General features: G+C 40.1%; 1 protein-coding gene across 1 annotated transcript in view; it reads right to left on the bottom strand.

The window, feature by feature from the left end:
- AGPAT4 (1-acylglycerol-3-phosphate O-acyltransferase 4) overlaps positions 1-24,685 on the bottom strand; it is a 73,102-nt gene that overhangs the window by 29,637 nt on the left and 18,780 nt on the right. The window contains exon 3 of the mRNA XM_066315858.1: positions 4,521-4,690. Coding sequence (XP_066171955.1) covers positions 4,521-4,690 — 170 coding nt within the window. The remainder of the gene's footprint in view (positions 1-4,520; positions 4,691-24,685) is intronic.

Below are 24,685 nucleotides of genomic sequence, written 5' to 3'. Positions count from 1 at the left end.
AAAAAAGTATTTTTTCCAACTTGCTTTAGTGCATTTGCCCAACCATGCTGTCAAAGAAAGAAAATCTTGATTCTACATGTCCAGCCTCAGTTATTCAACACCTCTTGTTTAAAGAACACAACAAATAGCATGAAATCAACGTGCAAGCTGAGAGTGTTCAACAAAACTTGTTCCCGAGTTTTAAAACAAGTTAATTGTAGTGCAAACCATTAGCAACAGCAATCTGGCTTGCCAGTTATTTGCTCTGGAGGTTGCTTTCAGCACTGACATACTTTCAATGATTCTGACTGCTCTACTTTTGAAATTTATCACTCCATATTATACTCTCTGGGACATTATGATGGCAAGGCTTCTTTCTTTAGAACCTCAAAGCCATCATTCCAGAAATTTAGTTATGCTCATAATTCCTCATGCTTCATACCGAGTAAAACTTCTCCACATTGGAAAGGTAACACAAACTTACCTCTAGTAAGCCTGATTTTGTCCCTTTACCACTTCAAATCTATTTAAAAAATTGGTTAATATCTTAAAATGCACAAACAACCTATTGTGCCCACACACCTATTAGTCTTGTAGAATAATATAAAAAAGTATCTTCTCACACCTACATTTAAGGCCTCACTCAGCTTTTCTAACAGCAAGCTTCAACATACGCAACTCTCAAATAAAATCAAGTTTCCTGACATATGGAACAGGTAGTTAAGGTTAAAACCAGCATGTTTAGCTTGAAAGCAATTTTTGCCAATATTAATGTCTTTATCTCAGACAAATGGCTGTTAAAATTACTAAAAAAGCTATTTTATTGCTGCTTTGTCAGACCAAACAACAAAGTACTGAATCCAGGCAGGGAGCATATTGAAGTGCTTTTGGTAAGAATCCCGAATAACAGCTCCCTTCTCAGAACTTGTCCTGATTTTGAGTTCTGGTGTGCAATGGGTCTTTTTTCAAGAGGATGGTTAGCAACACACCTTGAGGAAACTAAGGGCTATTAATGCATTTGAATGGGGACACAGTGGCTAGGCTGTCCAACTAATAAGGTAAATCCTAGGATTGGAACATCACAAACAGAAAAAGGGAAGGACAGAGCAGAGAACCTCATGCTGTACATGTGGCAAGATCTGAGTCATTAGAAGAGTGCTCAGGTTCACAAATCTAAAAACAGGCAAGAGACTATGCCACTCCCACTCCATCTCCCAACACTAGCAAAAAATCCCAAACACTAAACCACACTGATAAATCAAAGCCACGCTGATAGAGCTTTATAAACTTGTATGGAAAATGGCAATTTGGCTATAAGGAGAAAGCCAGTCCAGGAGAAAAAGAGAAGGAGCAGAAAAATGCACAGATTGAATGTTTCAACTCAGACCAGGAAGGGCAGTTTTTGAAAGGGGAAGACCTTTTTTTTGGTTTTTTGGGAACCAAAGGGGCAAGACAGGTTTAAGGATGTTTAATATTGTTTTCAAATAAACAAAAACAAGTGTGGATTTCACCTGGAATAGAGCTGATTTTCTTCCCAGTAGCTGTGTTTTGGGTTTCAGACAATAATGCTGATAGGACATGGATGTTTTTATTGTTGCTAAGCAGAGTTTACACTACATCAAGGACTTCTCACCACCCTGCCTGAGAGTAGACTGGTGGACACAAAGAGCTGGGAAGAAACACAGCAGGACAGCTGACCCAACCCAGCCAAAGGGATATTCCATACCATTTAATGTTATGCTCAGTATATAAACTATGGGGAAAGATGACTGGGGACTGCTGCTAAGGAACTGGACTGTGGTGAACAACTCCATGGCGGATCATTTGTTTTATACACTCTGATTCTTTCATCACCATTATCATTATTTTTGCCCCTTCCTTTTCTGTCCTATTGAACTCTACCTCCCCCAATTTTCTCCCCCATCCCACAGGGGCAGGGAGTAAACAAGAGGCTATGTGGTGCTTAGCTGCCTGGATGGTTAAACTATGACAACCAAGCAAAAAATTACAACATTTAAGGGCTTCATTAAAGAAATGTTCAAGCTGTAAAATACTGAGAGTTTGAACACATGCTTCTGACACTCTTAAGAGTGCTACTGTTGTCTGCCAGAGCTGCAGGGCACCCCTGGATTTCAAAACAAAGCCACTCTGCCTGCTGCAGCCAAGCACAGTCAGTTCCAACTCCTTTGGCTCTAAGCTGTCTTCACCTTCTCCCTCTTCCCCTTCCCCAGTCATCTTTCCCTTCTTCACTGGATTAGTTAAGGCAGAAAAGAGACAGAAAGAGTATCTAAAACATCACCAAACAGGGCAGACAAGCACCATAACAGACACAGGAGATGTGCAAGATTTCCTTTTCAGCAGCAGCAGACACGAGATCAGCTGAGAAAGGTGTTGGCTGATACCCAAACCTTGCACAGAAACTTCACAGAATATACAATTAAGCATAGTTAAATATAAACACCCATTGGCTCACAAAGTCCCTGAGCTACAAAACACTGGAGGCTGCCACACCTAAGAAAGCCCTCTGTACACCTGCCCGTTCCTACAACTCTTTTCCTAAACGTCAGCCCTAATGATTTTTACACTCCTGCTGCCACACCACGCCCTGAAGGCTTGCACAGTGCAAGCTCATGCAAGGCAGCCCAAGTCAAACCAACCTACACTCCCCAGCACTGCACAATCACCTTCCCTTGCAGTGGGCCGAGACAGGTACCAGTATACCAACACAGACAATCCAATCAGGAAAATCACTGTTTGGCATTTTCCATTCGTTATGGGTTTTTTTTTAACATGGCTTAAGCAGAACTCAGGCTGGTTGCTCCAAGAGGGAAATGCACTGCTTTGTTAAGTAAAGACATCTATGAAAATGAGAGCACATAGAAACTATTTCTTCCAGGAACAGTTTCCAGGAAGTAAAACCACAGTACACGACTCAGCACTGAAATAGTTTTGTGTTGGTTTTGGTATTAGTTGTTTGGGTTTTTTGTTTATTTATTTTTGTTTTGTTGCTAAAAAATAAAAAAGCAAAACCACAACCACTATATATCAGTTCCTAAAATAATCCTAAGGTTAGCATAAATGCAAACTGAGTAATAAATGCAAGCAGCCAAAAAAAGGAAAAAATATTTTCAGTTAGTGAAGCAAAGTAATTTCAACAGTTGTTTCTAGGTTGTGGTTTCCTTATGTGTAGGTAACAACATAAAAAGCTAAAACAGAATCCTTATTAACTTGGAAAACTAATAAAAAATTGCAGCTAGTGAGATTCTATCCAACCACACAGCAACAATGTAAAACAAGGTATTTTTGACCTTGTAGACCCTATTACTTTGTACAGAAACAATCCTTCTATTTTCTGCATTGGAGTATTCTGAAGAAGCATATGACCCTCAAAAACACAGCTTTATTTAGAGAACTGAGGCCTTTTAGCTTACAAAATCAAACAGACTGTACTACAGCACCACTGATTTTTGCACTTACATTTGCCTGCTAGGAACAGATTTCCTCCATCTCCTACTGTTCCATGCTATCCTCCAGCTCTGTGCTCAAGCCCCAGACAATATGGCAGAAGTATTATCCAGAAGCCAACAGCCATTTTGGGTCCATGAAGACCCTGTACTGCTCAGGTTCACTTTTAAGGCCCCTTTTAATGTTTTTGTTAAACAGACTGCCACTACTGTAATTTGAAAGTGACAGGAGTGGTGCCTAAATGTCCAGAAAATGGAAAGAGTCCAAAGAGGAGGCCACAAAAAGCAGAGGTTCACACAATCCAAGGTCAGGACTTTTGACAGTGGCCAGTATCAAAGCTAGAAGGATGCTGCAGAACACTGCCAAAATGAGTCACTGGTCTTCTTTCTTATGAGGGAGGAACACTTATCTAAATCCTTTCTAGACAGAGAATATCATCACCACCACAGAATGAAGTCAGGCTGATTTAGGTGGGGGCTTGAATTATCCCCACTATCTGACAGGGCAAACAAAAAATCAACCCTGAAAACAAATGCACATGAACTCCTAGCTTAATGTAGCGTGTGTACTCAACCATCAATAACTCATTCCTCCCTCATCTCCTACTGCTCCTAGCTGGTCACTGCTTTCACTTAAGATGGCTGCTCTCCCTGAGGGAGGCAGGCCACATCATTCAAACTCTAGCTGTGGATTTGTAAGACTACACTGGAAAAAGCAAACAAATCCTGTAATTTAACTGAGAAAGAATCACGGGATAGTAGCTCATCTTTATGCAGCACAATGAACTGCTATAGTTACTTAGTAAACACACAGAGAGAAATAACTGCAATGATCTCCACACGTTAAGAAAATATCTCCTTCATCAGCTTTTACTGCAATGCTTTTAAAATTTCTGTGGTTTCCCGAGCCATCCTGTCTCCACATACTTGCACTGCACTGCTTTAGGTTCACCTCTAATTCTGGACAGCAGCCGAGTGAAATTCGAGCACCGATCTGTTAATTCAAAAACACAATTAACTTATTTTGGGGTTTTTTTCACATCCAAGGAGATTTATCTTAAATACTAAGTAACTCACCCCCAAGACCCCAAATCTCTCACAAAAGTTCCAACCACAGAGAAAGTCAATTTCAAAGTTGTGATTAAGGATTACGATGGCATTCTCCTTCCCATACTTGTGGTAACTCTCTGGGTCAGTGTAAAGGGTGCAATCGGTGCCTGACCACCATTCCAGCAACATCACCATCTCTGAAACAAAAAAAGAGAAATATGTGAATCACATAGTATATGCAAAACCACAAATTAGCAACACGTCGAAAACATCAGTCACCTCAATGGCATGTGGCAAAGAACGTGCTGTAATGAAGAACACGCAAGAGGACTATTTCAAACACAGCTATCTTTACAAGCTGGAAAGTGGTTTCTCAGCAGTATCCTAGTGACTATCATACGCCTTTCATTTCCTATTTGCTTGTGCCATTATCAAGCACAGGCTTGTACTGTACGCTTTGTGTTTGCTTTGCTTGGAACTTTAAGTCTGACCACAAGACCTGTGAATCAAACCTTTATTTAGCGAAACTGCTCTGGTCTGGGGCACAGGAAGTTGAGGTGAGTCAGTAAAGCCAAGAAGCTTGGAGAGTTCTTTCTGCATAGAGGTGGAAAAAGAAAACCCAGAAGCAATGAATGGCTCTCCTAAAGTAACCCATGTCTTGAACTGGGGGTACCGTGGGACTAAATGGAAGCTGTCTGTCTGAGACTGAAAAGGAGTTAAGGGACACGTTTGCTTCCTGTCAAAGCTGTCAGGAAAGTTCTGAACCAAGGCAAAGATCTAATGCAAGGGGTTATTCTTTTTTAAGGAAAACATATCTCTCTGATGCCACATGGATGCCTCTGCTGGAAGGATAAGACATCCAAGATACTCTCCTGGCTTAAGACAAGCCAGAAGGCACCAAAAATGCTCATTCACCTCAGGAAAGATCAAAACCTGTCTTGGAAACACATTTGAATTCCTTTCCATTTTGGTCTCCTACTGGTCACAACTAGTGACAGAAACCAGAAACCAGCCAGGAAGAGGTCTACATTTCCAGTCATCATGAGTAAAATTAACTGCCTGAAGCTCTTAGATGACATTGTGCTGTACACTGGAGAACAGGCATTATTGATATGAATGAATTCTACCCAACAGTGCTACAGGCAGGCTAATAAACAATCTCTATTCAGGTAACATTACCTTAATATGATAGAAGCGTGTTTACAATACAGATAAATGACTGACTTGTCAGTCCACCTGCTTACTTCTAATCAGGGAATGTGACTACTACTGCAGGAGTACATGATTACTCAATCCATGCTATTATGCAACAAAACAATAGCCTGACGTGTGGAGGGAGACCTAAACTCCCACATGCTAACCAGGGAATGGCAGTTTTCACTGACTGCAAACAGATTTTTCCATGAAAGCCAAAGATGTTCACAACCCAGCGAGACAGCTGTGAAGATACAGAAGCATATACCTTGAAGACTTCCCCTGCACAAAACACTTAATGTTATACCTTTCTAAGGTCATAGCTTTCTGTTAGATTTATACTGGAATAAAAGCCCTCCACTCCCCTAAACACAGCAAAATTGAATAGCTGGGGGAAAAAAACCATCCCACACTGTAATTAGCAAACTTTTGTGGAATCTACAGTCATATCCTAGGGCAGAACACAGTCAAACAGAAGAAAGGAAATTAGTGACAGGATTAGATCTTTTGCTTAACTAGGAATCCCACTAAGAGATAAAATGACTGCCACATGACTTTTCCTCCTTTTTAACACCTACTGCCATTAAATCTATTGCCTGGGAAAAAAACCAAAAAAGGAGAGATTACGATGGTAAGGCTCTCTTGACAAAAAAGCCATCTTTACCTGAGAAAAAGTCATCCCACTTCAAGTGCAGATTTTTAATTTATTTTGTGTTTTACTAAGGAATTTGAACAAAACTAATAACCTATCATGAATCTCACTATACAGGTGTGCCGCATGCATAGAGCTCTTCAGTTGTATATATTCCGTTTCAAATACATTCCAAAAAAGCACAAACACATTCCAAAAAGGCAAAAATGTTTCTAGATTTGCTGTGATTTTTCAGGCTTCACATAAGCAGGATTTTTGTTTGAATAAATCCTGCAGAAATAGGTCCCTATCCCTCACCTCACATGCCATTTGTCATTGACATGCTCGGGCAGCTGCTGCAGAAACCCAAAGCAGGCACACTGTATTTAAATACAGTAAATACCATCTGCCAGCCTCTTTTCTTAACATGCTTCTTTCCCTCATCTTCCCTACTCTTACTTTCCCCCCTTCCTAGCCTTCTCCTTGTGGATCTCGGGCAATGATAAGTAGTGCCAGTTTGTGCTACTCTTGCATTGTGTCACCAGCTTACTTCCACAGCCTTCCACAGAAATTTATTACCCAGCAACCTGCTGCGGTGGCTCAGCCACACAAGGTCACCCGTTCACACTCTCCTCCCACCTTCACAGTACAGAGAGATCAGAGGAACTTTATTCCTTTGTGCACCAGTCCTACTGTGTAAGCAGAAATCAACTGCATAGTGGGAAGAAAAAAAAGAATCTTTTGCCCTTTTAATGAGGTTTTGGAGTTTCAACGCCACAACTGAGCTGATGAGTACATATTCAACCACATCGTGAAGGTTCCTACTTTTCAAAGCATTCCTCCAGTGACTCTGTCAAACAATTAAGGCAAAGCAAGGAGAAAAACCAAAGGAACTTGAAATCTCTGCTGCCTGCTTTGAAGGCAGAGTCCTTGCAGTGCATTACAACTAGCTTCAGAAGAAACTGATAGCAGAGAAAATCATGACTTCAAATACTTAATATGGATACCTTGCATGCTTAGGAATTTTGAGCTTTTTTACCTTTCTGAAATAAAAAAAAAAAAAAGCACTCATCCTGCTTCAAAGAATACCCCTTCCTCCTGCAAGAGTAGATCGTTTCCTTGCACTTCACTACATAAATCTGAGCTGCTTCAATGCCAGCACTTCCAGAACAAGTAACTAGAAAAAAAAAATCTCCAAGGCAGAGCTGAACTAGAAGTCATTATATGAAAAATAACATTTAACGGAAGAAGGGAAACACAGAATTTGAGACTTCCACCTCAAAGTTTTGCAAGAATGAGTCATTAAAACAGTTAACACTGTTCTTTTGTAGAAAGTGTTAATAATTCCTTTAGTTAATTCTTGGTAAGGACCAGATGACCTGCTGTGGTTTCTTTCAACGTTAGCCAATCTGTGACTATGTGATAAACCATGGCAACATTTGCTTACAAGATTAACTATAAATAACCTATTTTAAAGTTCCATTAAAAGCATAATTCTGTATTGACTCAATAGGTACAGTAATCTGAAGATCTCAAGTAAGTGCATAACCATATTTTAAGAACTACAGAACTGTTTCCCTCCATGATATTCTTAATTTCCTCTAATCTCTTCATTTTCTTTAACCTCTGTATCAAGGCACCACCAAGAAAAAGAACCCAGAAAATTCTTGTGGGAATAAATGGTAAAAGCATAGCAAATTCTCCAACATATATAAAAGCAAGACAATTGGGCAAGCTGTGACCATCATTCCAAAGAGCAGACAGGATGAATAGCTGCATAATGAATGACTGCACTGCATAGAACATCAGGGAAAGCATTTTTAAAAATTCAAAAATAAGGCTAAAGACAGACTGACAGCACAGTCTAGAGTCTATGCCTGTCTGTGGAAGAATGACTTGCATTAACTTACTACCTTTCCAGATTTTCAGACTACACCTATTAGGGGCACTTCCTAAGCATTTTCCATAGAATGAAGTCTACAGGTAACTAAGAAAGGCAGGTCTATATCCTCCCTAGACTACTTAAAAGCCCTCTGTGCATCACAGACAGGGTTAAACCTCTGAAATAACTGCAAAGCTGCCTAAGAGTTTTTCAAAATTCTTCCAGTATTCCTTACACAGGCTATTCTAGTGTTTCACTCTGCTGTCTAACCTGACCGGGCATTTATTTCTGGTCTCTTTTCTTCTTGTTTTTCTTCTCTGCAGGAGCTACAAGTAATTATGAGGAAAACCTGAAGGCAGGAATTTTACTTGCATTGATCAGGTACATGAAACTAGAGCTCAGAGCTGAATATTGCTAGATGTCTACAGGAAAAAGTTTTAAAATTACTTATTATTATAAAAATACATATATATCTTTCCTGTGAGGGGCAACAAAAGCTAGTTCTTGAGGGAAAAAAACCCTGCAGCTGGAAAGTCAAGCAATGCCACTGCCCCTTCCCCAAGATAAGTGGGAGGTCTTTCAGGAAGCCCAGCCAGACAAAGCATCAGCTTTTCCAGCTTCAGATTCTCTTGTACGCATGTGCTGCACCAATGAGATATAATGGAGTTATCTGGTTCATTTCAACACAGAGGTCCTGGTCTTCCACCTGTAAAAAAAGGCTTAGGATGACTGATTTTCTGTGATTCTGTGGATTCAAACAGACAAACAAAATCGGGCTCCCTTGTTCCTTACCACCATGCTCCATTTCCTACCCCCACCATCTACTGCAGCTGGTGGTAAAACCACTGGTAACTTTGGATTTGCTTTCCCCTCCCTTAAAGCTGTCTTATAGAAAAAGTACTGGCTGATGGCAGAGAGGGGTTCTGGGGAATCATGCACTCAAATTTAAAAAAAAACCAAGCAAAACCCTTCTCTCTTGCCTTCAGGTCTGGTTTTTGCAGATTTTTGCCCCAGTCCCTCTGAATGACCAACACTTCAACTAATTACATGTCTGTGCTTTTAAGAACAGAAATCAGCAACAGAGAGGAAGGAAGAAATGGTGACTTTTAATTCCCCATTCATCACCATGAGTTACTGGATGTGCTTTCAAGGAGAAAGATAAGCACAGCACAGCCCTTTCATATATTCAGGTTCCAAGTCACATTCATTTCAGCCTTTGCTTGCAGGAAATTATTTCAACGTACTTTTCTTCAACAATCATATATTCCAACACAGATAATGTGCTGCATTTGCCACAAACGGCTGCGGATAGTATAGCTGTGCTGATCAAAGGAGTTAGTACAACAAACAGTGGAAGAAAACACGCTACTTGGCAAGTTTCTATGACACCAACATTTGCTTTGCATGGGCATGAAATCAGGCAGTTGCATCTCTTCCGGGTGTGGTTTCTTGTTGTCTGAAACACCACTGGCTTTTTCTACTGAGTGCAGAGGCAGCACCACAGAGGAACTGCTTAGCAAAGAACAAATGGTTACAGCTCATTCACTGCAAGTCACTGTGCATTAAGGAACACCAATCTTGTTCCAAAGCTTTCTTCTAAGCAGTTTCCTATACACAGGCACACACAGCCCCCCAAAATATTTTTTGATTTAGGCATCCTTGGCCTACTTGTAGGTTTTATTATTTAAAGCCTGCATACCTTTAAGAAATACTGTCCTTTGCATGCTATTTGAATAAAACATTCACTGTTAACGAATGGTACATCATGACCAGTAGGTTTACTATGGAGACCTCAACATTCACTCCTTCATGGGAATTAGTTATCAGCAGAAGGGCAATCACAGCCTGAAAGGAAGTGCTAAAGCTACCAAACCCAGCTAGCAGGTGATCCTGAGAAGCTTGTGGGAAGAAATCACTGACTCTCTTACAGTGGCAAGTCAATTGAGAAGAAGAAACAATATGTATCTGTCCTGAGAACACATGCATGTTTTCCATGTTGGTGGATTCATATGAGTAACTTCTGCTTCCTCTTAACAAAAGCCTAATCTATAATAGCCTAAAACCAGTCAGAAGATGGAAAGGATGATTATGAAGATGCTGTTTATGTCACCTCCACAATGCCTGTGTACCTCCAACACAGTATTCCACAGACAATTCTGACACTATCCATCCCGTATCCCTACTCTCCCTAAATACATACGTACCAACTCTACTTTCTCTGACAGGCTAAATGGGTAAATAGATAAATTAAACTTCAATCAACTGTTCTCAGCTTGAATTTAACCTGAATATTGAATTTCTCTTTTGAACTTGAAGAAGACTTTCTGCATGCAAATCCTTTCCAGTTTTTCAGGTAAGTCATAACTCGTCTAATAAAAGCAATACTTTTGACGGCATGATCCATTTTCCTTAACCCTCTCCCAAATGCGCTCAACCAGACAATATCATCCCAAATAGTAAAGATCAAACATGCTAGAGCCTCCTGCTAACCATGGGGACAGGCAGTGCCTGTGACAGCACTTCACGGTGTGGGTCACACAGCACTGCTCACAGTAGTTCCCACCAAACCCACAGCCTGTGGAGGAGCCCCACAGCAGAGCAGGGGGTGCCTGAGAGGAGGCTGTGACTCTACAGGAGACCCATGGAGAGAGGGGCTCTGCCCACAGGGTGGAGCACTTTGTCCTTGAAGGACCGGACCCCATGGAAGAGTGATCTATGCTGCAGCAGTTGTGGGAGGACTGTCTGCCCATGGGATGGACTCACACTGCAGCAGTTCACAGGGAGCTGCTACTTGTGAGATGGACTCATATTGGAGAAGTTCATGGAGAACTGTCTCCTGTGGGAGAGACCCTACAGTGCAGCAGGGGAATGACTCCTCTCTCTGACCAGCAGAAACCATGGGTGAGAAGCTGACTATAACCCTCATTCCATATCTCCTTGTGCCACTGGCGTAGGAGGTAGATCTGGGAATGAGGGAGGGGCGGGGGAAAGTATTTTTAAGGGCTTATTTTCCTTCTCATTATCCTGCTCTGATTTTGTCAGCAATAAATTCACTTCCTATCTCTAAGTTGAGCCTGTTTTGCCGGATGGTATTTAATGAGTGACCTCTCTTCATTCTTACCTCAACTCATGACCACTTTGTTAAATTTTCTCTCCTCTGTTCAGCTGCAGAGGGGAATGAGTGAGAGGCTTTGGTAGGTGCCTGACACCTGGACAGAGCCAACCCATGATACATGCACACCAACAATATGCTCTGCTGAGATGGCTTGTTAGGATGCAGAAGGAACTCTGGAGAGTTATACTCTGAGTGGTTAAGTCACAACTGCTATGTAAGGTCTGCACCAAAAAGCAGATTTTCTGGGTAAGAAATATCATGAAAATTTCTGCTCTGTCCTTAGTAGAAGGAAGCATATTATCTCAGTGACCAGTAGCTGGTGTCAGGTTCCATGAATATCAGATTATGTTTTTTATTAAATTAATCAGTATTTGATGTACACAAACCAGGAAGCCTAGGACATTCATCTCTACATGCAGAGACAGGCAGAAGAGATGAGTGCTGAGAGAAGAAAGAAGCTGAGAAAACTTAAAATAAGGCGTTAAGTGTTCTGCAGTGATCAGTAACGCAGCATTTGATAGCCCTTATCTTATTAGCTTGGGTTTGCATAGCAACCACCTTCTAAAGAGATACACATCTTTCTTATTCTGGCACACAGACCCACCTGGGACAAAGCAAAACATCACCTGATCCATCACACATCCCTCTCCTGTCATACCTTCATCAAGTGTGACCGCACATCATGCCTTACCCTGGGGTAACTTCTGTGTCCCACTGATGAAGCTGTTGAAGCAATGAAGCTTAAATGAACAGTACATACGATGTTACTCCAGTTCTCATTTGTATGGTTAGGGTGGCATACTGCTGTCCAAATCCCAAAACAGAAGCTTAAATGAAAGCAGGGTGACCTACATTAAGCTTAAGTAAGTGCCATCTTAAAATGATAGAACCAAAAAATCAAATCTAGTAATTACAGAGTGGTTACAAATCTGGTCTCATAAAACACCAAATAAAAAATACTTGCCATCAGGTATTGAATAAGTATTGAATTGCCATCAGGTATTGAATAATATAAACTTGAATAAGTTTCTACAGTTTTTTTTCAAGTATTTTGCAGATACCACAAAGGCCAGAAAAAAAGAAGGGACTTCAAATCTACCACTTCCAGGCAATGTTAAGCTGTTCACGTAGTACAATAAAGAAAATTGCTATTAATAAATTTTGTGGATGATACAAAGTCAGAACAGAGTTTAAGAATCAGATGACCTTGAGATGTAAGGTAACATAAATGGAATTAATTTTAATGGGACACATCATCGCATCATATCTTGCAGAACTAATAAAAATAGACCCTCATAATTTGGAAATGAGAGAGAAGAGAATTATCTGGGAACATTATTTTGCCAATGAATATTTCTGCTCCATTCATATTATGCAGTCCTAAGAAGGAAAATGATGGCATTAGGCTGTCTGTACCACTGACAGACTCTCTGTGCCAGCACACCAGTACCAGACCTCCATGCCCGAAACACTGAAACAAAGCAGATGCAGACCAGGGCTATCAGGATGACCTGAAAGTAGGAAAGTTTGGCTCACTGGAGCTTTAAAACAAGTGCCAGAAGAGGGCTGGGTGGGCTTCTCTCTCGAATATGGCTTATGGATAAGGAAAGTTAACAGTACAGAAGAAGAACGATTTAAGCCTAATAGCACCAGCACAAGACCATCCTTGTCTAAAGTGACTGAAAATACAGGCATCCAATAGTCTGAAGATTGTTCTGATTACTTTGTCAGATAAAAATGCTTAGCAGCTTTGTAAATTGAGTAAGAATCATCTTATAAGCAATACATTATACCACTGCTAGAAATTCAATTATTTGGCATCTCCTTTCCTAGTCCTGTTTTCTGTAATTAGGAAAAAAAGTGAAATTTTCCAAGCAGACTGCCTCACAGACCTCTCTCCCCTCTCTCATTGCTCGAGAAACACACTGCAGACTGAGAAACACTTTGCTACCTCAGGCTGCAATGAGCATTCACTGGATCAGTGGAAGACAGAATCTTACAGCAATGAGCAAAGGCTTCTATTTAAGCAGGGGAGCACCCTTTCCCAAAGGAGTTCTCTGTTGAAAATTGCCTTCCAGAAGGCCAGGACCTCAAAATTTGAGCATCCAAATAAGCAAACACGAACCAAGTTAATAGATGTCAGTCTTCACTTGTATTTATTCAATCACAATTGACTTCTTTGACATGAGTCGTTAGCATGTCCTTGTATTATTATAGGGTGATCAGCATTGTCCACGCTCAGGTCCCACACTTCCACTCAGAACAAAAGTACACACACTCATGTGACTGGGTTTTATTTTGCCATATGCATTAGGGAAGTTAATTGACTCAATAAATCATGTTTAACACATCTATTTAGTATGAAGATTTGTTCTCACACAGTTTTTCTCCTTCTTGCATATATATTCTTGCAGTAGCCTTAATTTCTGCACATACAAATTTATCCTCCTCAATTTCAAACGAAAAATCAAAAAATTTCGGCTTTAGAAGGAAAGCTTTTCAGGCAGAACAAGAGAGAAAAGCCCATCATTTTTGATGCTTTAAATCCCTGCCATCAACACATTTAACCTGCATTTTCAGCTACTGACAAGAATTGACATGAATTTATCTCTGAGAAAAATGACTGATGATACAAAAAACCTCGGTTTCCAAAGCAAGCAATCTCCAGCACAAATTGGAAGAAAACTGAATTACAAAACCAAACAAAAGGTAAATTAAATCCCAAGAAAATCTGCAGTGTTTTTAAATAAAGCCACTAGTTATCGAAAATTACATTTCATAGAGGTGTAAACACATAAAAAGAAGGAACTATGGTGTCTACAAAACAGCAGAACAAGAAAACCAAGATAATGGCTTCTAAGGTTTCTATACTTTTCCAGTTACATTTAAATTTGGATTTTGATAACTCGTGCACTCAGGAGAAATACCTACATATTTCCAGATATAATAAGCTACAAACCATTAATTTTTAGACTCAAGTCAAGGCATGTAACTTCTACTTAGTATTCTTATACACAAGATACTCTATCTGAATTTCAATAATGGAAGAAAAAACTGATCATGTACCTGTATTATATCATCAGAGTTAATGGTGAACGAGCACGGAACCTCCATCACTGAGAACACTGTTCAGAACAAAACCATTACTCATTTTTCACTTGCATTCTGTGAATTCCCTCTCTCTGCCTGTAATCTTACAGCATCTCATCATGTGAGGTCTTGAGAGACAAGAACTATGTCCCAGTGCTTATTTTAGCTTCTTAATCCCTATCAGTGACTTTCACAAAATGTTCTTTAGAGGGACAATAAGGTCGGAAACTACAAATCAAACAAATGGCTTTCATGAATTAAAAATAAAGTACTACAGATCAAATATACCTATCGAGTTTCAAGCTGTGACTTTTGTACTGGTTGCAGCCTGTAACCCTTCAAGATGATGCTATCCAAACATATAAATATACAAAAATCCCCATTTTTTCTCACTGAAGAATGTAATACACATCACAAAGTGCACGATCTGTTAAGACAGACATACACCCAAAGTATACAATAATATTACACCACACTAATGCCTCTCAATTCACATTTAGCTCGATTGTGCTTGCATTTCTCTTTCCTCAAAGCTTTTAGAAAACTAATCCAGTGGATGCTGGAACATTGCAACCTGCTCAGACCGCCTAGAGATCACGTGCTTCAGCAGATGAGGATGCAAATGTGCCATTTGCTTGTCTAACCTGTCACTGCTCTAACTGAAAGGGTATCCACACAAAAAAAAAACCAAAACAAAACAACATTACTGTCTTCCTGCAATGTAGTCCCAGTGGTTCAGTATAAGTGCAAAAATTCTGCACAGATGGGCAATCGGCTTTTTGGTTTTTTTCATATCTAGTGTAAACAACAGTGTTGTATTCTCAGAACTATTTCTGTTGTATAATCTTCCTAGAAAACAGAAGTTTAGCTTACATGGTCCATGGAAATTTTGCATCATCAACAGGCTCCGAGTTTACCCTCATCTATTCATTTTCCAGAAAGACAACCTCTGGAAGTTACAAAAGTCAGGCTGTGCTTCTCTGGTATCCCAAGCCATTTTCCCATTTAGTGCTTTGCAAATTATGAAGTGTAGCAGCCAGACACATCATTTCAGGTTGGTACAGGAAAAACAGTTTAAAAGGCACAATCGGACTTGTCATAGCAGTAGTAAAATTAAGACCTGTCATACAAACAAGTCATGCATGTGTCAGGAGTACAGAAGTATCACAAAATCATATGCATATGCACTACTGATATTTCTGTCAACTTTATCATGAATATTTCTGGTGCCACAGAAAAAAGAAAAAAAAAAAGAAACTTTTCAAGATTTAACAAGGGGATACAATATTACATAAGGTACCAAAATATTATCCCATGACAAACTGATTAAAACTGTAGAGGAATCCCAGAAAAAAAACCACCAACAAAGCAGCCTATTGCAAGTCAGTTATTTCCCTGAATTTAGCTTTATTCCTTTCTGAATTACCTCTGCCACCTTTGTTGCCTCAGCTTCCTCAAAATGAGAGACACACAGGATCCATACGGCTCATTGACTTGGATGCAGCATTTATCAGCTTGCAAAACAACAGGGGCTTCCCACCTTTCAGGCCATACACATTACTGATTTGCCATGGATCAGAATACTCTGCTTCAACTCATGCAGGCTGACACTTCCTCTTTGCTAAGGAACACCTACAGCTTTTTAGAAACAACACTTCTTGAAGGCCATCCAGACTTCCCACAGGATTTCAGACATGCAAAATTAAGCACAGTAACAGCATCAGCTCTATCAGCACTATCAAGTGCAGACCGCACCTTCCAGGCTGCCAGCTGGCACTATGCCACAGGTCGTTGTGGTTCTCTGTGCAGGCCATTTGGATCTCCTCTAAAGTCTTGCCTAAAAAGCTGGAAAGCAAAAAGCCAGTGCAAATTAACACTATTTAGCGTTTGAGTCTACTGAGCTGTATTTGAAGGCATAGACAAGAACCTCCTCTGGTACCAACACTGCTGATTCAATGTCTTTGCAACATCTTGCATCACAGTAGAACAAAGAAAAAGGAACAGGAAGAGCCTTGAGGTGCTGAATAATTAGGGGTTTGTTATTCGAGAATGGTGTAATTTCTACCAGTTCAAATCTTTCTCCAAGTGGAACTGCCATGTAATCCAATTGCAGTGGGAGAAACATCAGCTTGTTCAGCTGAAGGACAGGAATCTCTCATGTCCTAGACTGCTGTGAGCATCATTCCTTTCAGCATTTTTCCGACTGCCAAGGGTGTGACTGAGAAACTTGTGAGACAAGCTTCTAGCTTCAGCTAGATGTCATGGAAAGGTTTGTCCAACAGTCTGACTCTGTGGGACAAAGCTTGCATGGAGGTTTCCACAAGGAAAAACTCAACCCACTGTATTCCAAACCCAGATATTGCAGCATATAAGATCACTCACTGACAAAGTAAAGCAGTGGGCAAGCAAGCAGATCTCCAAGTTCAACACGTAAGACTTTGATTTATGAACTTAATGCAAGAGATATGTACTCTTGAAGAGAAAGCAGTAGAGTTTCTCCCCTAGTGAGGGTCTAGCATCAAATCTGAAGAGCAAGTGTCTGTCTGCTCTTAGTGAAGAAAATAATAGCTGAACAGCAAAAATACATCTAAAGGAAGATTCAAAATGCTGCTTTAAAGTACACTTCATTTTGCAAATCAGAGTTGGCCATTTATCAAAAAGCTGACATAACAAGGAATGTGGACAGGAATTTCACCTGCCATCTACCACTCCTGCAGGCAGGGGACAGAGGGAGCCAGCCCTAGGCTGGTCAGAGCCCACTGCTCACCCCTCAGACACAGAGAGTTAAGGCAGGGTATGCAGTGTGCAGAACCAGTCTTCAGGTGCTTCTGAAGCATGCAAGGCAGTGTTTTTTTACAGAGCACTGGATACACACAGGCTGCTGAAAAAGGAGCTCACTGCAATTGCTCAAAGGCATGCACTACACAGAGGCAGCCTGTGACTAGAATGATATGCTAACAGGAACACTTCAGAAAGTGTGTCACTTTGAATACTAAAGTACAAACAAAGCTCTCATTTTAAAGTGGTAACATACAACCTCCGCCCAACACTTACTAATTTGTCAACATAACTTCAAGATAAAAATCACAGATTAGGAGAAAGAACAAATATATTGTGCTGTTAAAAACCAAACCAAAGACTGATGGAGCACAGATTTTTTTTCCCCCTCCACTTTTCCTTATTTCCCTCAAACACACACTGATATTTACTTAAGTGGGCCAGATTCTCCACTGGCATAAAAAAAAAATCTGTCACGGGTCTAGTCACTCTTAACACCAGGCTGAGTTACACAAAACAAGGATTAGAATCATCACACCTACTACAGAGCTAAAGCTTTATCTGTTCTTTGATCTTCTTGGCAATTTCACCTCAGTGCTTGCTTAGTGATAGACTTAAAACCTGCATATACATGTGCATAAAGTGGCTAATGTACTAAGTGAAAAATGCATTGCTTCATTAAAACATGGCAGTAATTTTGAAGGCTGACATCACACAATGATAGTTCTCGTGCTTGCTGTGTCTCAGCTCCATGACCAAGATCCATTTGATTTTCTTATAAAATTAAGACAACAAAACACTACCAATAAGAGGATTCACCCTTTTTGATGGGTTGTCATCCGTGGTTTCTCATATGAAATGTACAAAACAAAATAAACTGCAAACAGTTTAACATGGCCAAGCCAGCATTCCTGTAATGCAGCCAAGAAGAAATTGCTTTGGGAATCAAGATCAGAATCAGATTTAATGCAAGATCTTCAATGCACAAGCCTTCATGGAACACAGAAAGCCAGAGTGGGCTTTCCTAACAGGGGCTATGATATGGTTAAGACCTGTAAATTAAGGCACGTCTCTAGTATTTGAACCAGCATTTGATCTGGGACAAGCCTTGCACAGGACCCTTCCAGTTACTGCATGTGTTCTGGCACACCACTTCACTTCCTAGCTTCACTCCAGTTCCCATTCCCATAATGCCTTCTCATTCAAAACATATACACATCACTTAAGTTTAATAAAATAGATTCTGTCCTTCTAACATAACATCCCGTATTTACATTTACATAAAATGTAAAATCCCGTATTTCTTCAGGTGAGGAAGAAATTTTAAGTCAAAAGTATATATTCTTAAAAAAGGTTTCAAGTGATCCTTCCTTCTCTACTGCAGTTCTGAACTAGAGGAGTGGAGAAATATGGAAACAAGTTTTGTTCATTTCTTTAGCCACTGTCCCTTTAATACTATCTCCATGCTGCAAGTTATAAAGCAACCATCCCTTCAGAAAAACACAAAAAATTCAAACACACACTTCAAACATTTAATTTCACAGCTTTTTTCTGTCTTTTATCCTGACACAATCTGCCTACAAAACAGTTTCTTCTCTCCAAGTTACACAGCTTATGGAACAAAGCCAGCCTCACAAGTACAATGGGTTTAACACACATACAGATCTGCAGTAGTCAGTGTTTTGAAATGCTCTTTTCAAACCCTTTGGGAAAATTAATTATTTAACAGCCACGTGTCAGAGATATTTGTCTCACATCTGAAGGCTCCTCTTATCCTTCTTCCCCGAGGAATGTAGCAGTACTCCCACGTTTCCACTAAGCAGCAGCTCCTGGCTTGGTAACAGGACCAGTCAGTGCAGATAACAATCAGCCAGGCATTTCCCCTGCTGCTTTGTCCACCTGGACAGCCCCCAAAGGTCGGCACAAAGCTCCTTGTTGAAGGCCCAATGAAGCAGTGAAGGGAGCAGCAAGATTGATCTTCCAAACATAAAACCATAAATCAGTAACTGGTGCCCTTCCAGACAGACAAGTTGGTCTCAGAGGTTTGTTCTACTAGCATTTATTTTTTGAATCTCAAGGAAAGACATCCTACAGAAGTACCCACCTGCAATAGGCACTGCTCATACAGGAAAGCAGACAATCTTCCTCTTCCTTTTTTTAGTCTTCCTTGCTTAAAATGCAATCATGATTCCAGGACTTTTTTTTTTACAGCAAGAAATCAAGGAGACAATTTGGAAATAAAGGAGAGACTCCAGCATCCTGATTCTATATGAAGGTCAAAGACAGCATTAGCATTCCCACACTATTTAGAGTAAAGTGCTCAACATAATTTTCTGCTCTCTAATAAATACTGTTCACAGGAACCACGTTTGAAAAACAGTCCTGAATATGGCACTCCAATATCCTAACAACACAGGAGGAACCTAGCATACCACTGCTCTTAAAAGAGGTCCAATTCCCATCCCTACCTTTCCAAGGTAGAAAAAGAACTTTTCAAGGACTTATTTACATGGCACATATGCTGAGCAACAGCACAGGACACCTCTTTCTCAAAAATTTTAAGTCATTAAATCCAGCAGTGTAACCTACATAGCTTGGGCAGCTTCTGGGACATTATTTGTCATTCTGCTAACCTGCACTTGCAAAATTATCTATTTATCAACCATCATTTGATTTCCACATGAAGAAATCTATCGCACCTCAAAGATTCATGGATATGCCATTCCAGCTTTTCTAATTCTCGCCTGACAACTGCATGTACCAAAAAGGAGCTACAAGCTATCGCTGTACAATCAGAGAAATTTATATCACCTTTTAAGAAACCCTGAATTTTAGGCACAAATTAATGAAGAATCTGTGAAGAAGTAAGAGAGACAAGCTCCATGGTAAGCTTTAATCCAAGCAGAAATTCCCTCAATTCTTTGTATTTTAAAAAAATACTGAAAATATACTGTACTACACTAAAAGGAAAATGCACTATGGTCTCAATTTTAAACTAGATAAATTAAGTACATAAACATAAAAAGGTCAGCTATTTTGCCTGTATTTCCCTCCTTTATAGGTGCAAAGGCAACACATGCTCAAATAATAAAGTTCTAATTGATATATTTTGGTGGGTAAAAATACAACCCAATCCATACAATGCAAGCATTCTTCTGAATACTGCAAGCTTAACATCTCCCTCCCTATCTTTTGCCTTTGTACAAAGAATAGTAGAAGTCTGTCATATAGGCCCTAGAGATAAATGATATGAGTTTGAAGGAATTAATAAATTCTTTATAGTTTTCTTTCTCTATAGTTAAGATTTCCAGTATGGAGTCCTCAGCAAACTGCAGAGGATTAGCACATTGCACACCTTCAGAAGAGATACTCTATGAGACATGGAAAATACCTGGAAAACATTAAAGAATGGTATGAGATTCCTACGGGGGGGAAAAAAACAATCCAGCAGGATAGGAGAGTAGCTCATTTACAGCAGCAAAGCTGCATTAAGGAGAGCCCCTGACAAAAGCCTCCCAGCTGCAGTTTTCCAAAAAACAAGGCTAAGCTTCTTCACAAGTGCCATCAAGAAATTGAGTTGGTATAACAACTATTTTATACTTCCTTACCTAACACAGCAGATACATTCATTCATCCAAATCTTTCATTAGCAGAACATATTGATCTAGGGATCATTTAAACAGGGTGATATAAGCACAGCATAAGAGCAGTACAAAATTTATGTACAATGAAAAATCTCCCATGTATTAGGAAGCCCACTTGTTTTTAACTCTCAAAGAAAACACACATTTGGAGATGCAATATACAGGAGACTGAATTTAGAAACACAGCTAAGTGAACTTAGAACTATGACAGAAACCAAATGTTAGTTATTGACACTCCAGTGCAATTTGCTTGAGTAAGAAAAAGCATAGAGAAGTAACTTACTAATAAAAATGTGCTAACTGAAGAGCAAAAAACCTGTACACAAACAACTGCATCATAATCCCTTTATGGTTCCTTATTTTATTTCAAATGTTATTTTGGTAAGGAACAAAGTGGGTCTGGAAAACAGGTACCTGCCCTTCTGAAACCAAGCAGATGAAAAAATTATTTTGCACACGTTTTTATTTGTCTATTTATTCACAGTTAAACGATTCCTCTTTCTCAATATGGTGTTGGAAAAAAATATGTTTAAGCACACACTGCTCCAAGATGGATGTAAAGGCAATTCAGCAGCAGTTTCAGAAGTCAGAAAACAATACAGTCCTTAAGTGAGAAGCCTTAACCTGAAGGTTGCAAGCAAGTTACAGGAAACAAACACCCACCCATAGAAGAGTGCCAAGCATGTGCACTCAGAAGCTCTTTCACCTCAAGTGTCGCACTGAAAAACCTCAAGCATCTGCTGAAAAGACATACTGGTCCCTACTGGCTTGGAAATCCTCCTGCCAAAAATTAGTCAGATACCAGATACTTTTACTGGACCAGCTGCTGAAATTCTTGTTACAGGATGAGCCTGAAAACCTACTCCACAAAAACTTGCTGCTACGTGACTATGATTTTGGATGAGGAAGAGTCACTTTGATGTACACTTTCAGGGGTGCATTGCCCAAAAGGGAGCAGAGGGTGTAGAAGATGTAGCAAATCAATAGCAAATGAGACAAAACAATGCACCTCACTTGGACATTACAAGATCTCTTCCCTGACTGAACACAGGGGAATTCAGAGCTCCTGCAGTAGTCCTTTCTGTGGAGGTACTGCGCTTCCCTGGAGAGGGCTAGATTACTGCTAGTTTGTATTTGCTTGTAACTGGTGATGACTGAGCTACTCTCTGCATCTTTGCAGGAAGTTTCCACATCATCAAGGGACTATCCTTCAGTTTCAGCACCATTTCAGCAATAAAATCAGGCCTATAGCTAAAATGGGGTTTCTACAAACATGAAATTATCTTTTGATTGTGATATTCACTCTTCATGAATAAACAACTAACACCAGAATGTCTTCAGATCCCGTGCCACATCATAGATCATTAGATATCATGAGTTATGTTGTGTCAGATGGAAATGCTTTTCTATAAACACTCCAAAATTTACCCCAGTTCAGGAATCTAGGAAGCTTCCTGGCCAGATCTGATGTTTAACAAAAGGTGCTAGAATCTTTATGATGTGTGATGCTAGACACCAAACAGAATGCAGTTCACCTATTGCTTCCTTGCCATCTCTCTTTCCAGTCTGCAGGCTATCAGCATCACACTTCTTCAGATCAGGAATCTGACACACACACATACAAAAAAAAAAAAAAAAAAAAAAAAAAAAAAAAAAAAAAAAAAAAAAAAAAAAAAAAAAAAAAAAAAAGGAAAATGAAGACAAATGACCTCTACAAAGGCTCCACCAATAACAAAATAGTATCAGTGACAGTCAAGATGCCCTTTTCATTAAAGATCAGATTAAAGTGCTCTTCACTAGTCTTGTATAGAAAGCATCAGTATCAAAACATTTTTTACACATTCATTTTCACAGAAAGCAGTCCCTTTTTCCTGAACTGAGAGCTGAGCATAACAGATCATGCCCCTTGTAGGGTGAACTAGGAGCTCTGGTAAAGGTCATGCACAGACGTCATTCAAACAGCACACCTTCACCACCCTCACACAGCATGCCTGCAATCAGCATGCAGTCTTGTGTGATCCATTCAAGCTCACTGTCAATACTTGAACGCCTACAAAAACTGAGTAACAACATCTGCAAGTGGCACAAAACGAGAAGGATTAAAATGTTATTAGTTGATACACCAAGTTAATGATAGTAGGGAAAATATGGAGGCATATGCTAGGCACTGCAGAGGACTTATTCATAGCAATTAATGCAATTCCACAAACACAATCTGGAAAAAAGTTGAAGCTGTGATGGATGCAGCAAACACACACACACACACACGCATTATCTTACTCTATCAGTAAAACAATGGAGAATCTGGTGCAGTAATTGCTCCTTCTGTCTTTCCAAATTGAAGGAGAGAGAGTCAAGGTTTGGTCTCAGTGGAGAATTGTTCAGATAACCAGAAGAACTGTCATAAGTACATAAAATGTACAAAAGGCTATTAGAAAACAGGCTGAAGGAAGACATTCATGAATTAAGAGTAGACGACACTTTAGGGTAGATGATTTCTACTTAAGTTTAATTTTTCTAGAGTTTATCTACATTAAAACCAGCATGGACATTTTCTCAGTACACTCTATTTCCAGTTATATTGTCATGGCTTGGCTTGAGAGAAAAAGAGAAGCTTAAGGGTATGTTCTAGTTTTCTAAAGGTTCAAATCAACATCTTCCACTTGCAAGACTATCAAATCTGGCCTCCAGTTTTCCCCTAGTAGTTGCTGTAAACTTTCCATCATCTTCACCAGTGTCTTTGTATGGACGTGGTGTGTGGAACTAAGATAACAAAAGCTTATGTAGACAAGTAGCTCTTGAGAAAAATACATTTTGCACAGATTACTCAAAACAACATTTCAGAGAGGCTAAGAAAGCAGTCCTAAGTGTCCTGTGAAAACTCTTCACTACATCAACACTGACAAGCATAACTCAGGTTGCTTGTAAGTAAAATACTACAGGACTGTGTTAAGGACACTGTGCCACGCTGGCAACAGCAGACTGCTTCCTCTGCAGCATAAGATGGCGGTGAAGAGAAGAAAGTCCTACCTCTCTGGGTACCTCTTGCTTCCCAGCCCTTCCCAACTACTTAACTGCACCAGAGGCAAGAATTCTCCTCCCTGCCTCAGCACCACCTTCATACAAACAAGTAAAATGGCTGAAGGCTCCTCTAAACTCCAAGAAACAAAGAGACTGAGGACTAGCATGGCCCTGATACTACCACAAAGCCTTGTTCAGATATTCAGTCCTCACGTTGCAAAACCTTTGGAAGGAATTAGCTTTACTGTGTTATAACAGTCAGACAAGATGATGAAAATTGAAGTAGTTCTCAATTTCCTCTGGTTTTGTTTCTAGGAAGCTCAGTCGTAAGAAGAATCAGTTTCCATCTTGTTTTTGCTGCAGTCAATGAACAAGCATTAGGGTGCCTCTTTCTATGCAAACAAGGGTCTTACCCTCAGCAGAATCTACAAACTGCAGCCTACATAGTGTAACTCTACCCGGAGGTGTAATAACATCCCTTTCATGGCACAACAATAGGTATTAGTACTACTGTAATTTATTTATGAAGGCAGATTAGAAGCTAAGTTGATTGCCTTTAAGGCCCTTGTGCACCCGTCCCCACGACCATGTCATTGCTGCCAGGTCTTTTGCTCAGCTGGTGCAGAGTCAGCAGGGGCCAGTTTGCCACTCACCCTGGGAGCACAAGAAGCTCATTTCCCCCGGTACAGTGGCAGCAAGAGGACAAGACAACAACTACCCTACTCACAGACAAATACCTCCCACTCAGCCATGTATCCTGCATGTGTATGCCCCATTCTCACAATCTAGTCCTGAGCAGTCCACAGGAGCCCAGCACAATCTGCTTGACCTTCAACA

Source organism: Sylvia atricapilla, chromosome 3 (assembly GCF_009819655.1).
Source record: "Sylvia atricapilla isolate bSylAtr1 chromosome 3, bSylAtr1.pri, whole genome shotgun sequence".
Taxonomy (NCBI): domain Eukaryota; kingdom Metazoa; phylum Chordata; class Aves; order Passeriformes; family Sylviidae; genus Sylvia; species Sylvia atricapilla.
The sequence above is the reverse complement of the archived record's forward strand: the minus strand, read 5'-3'. Positions and strand labels throughout refer to the sequence as shown.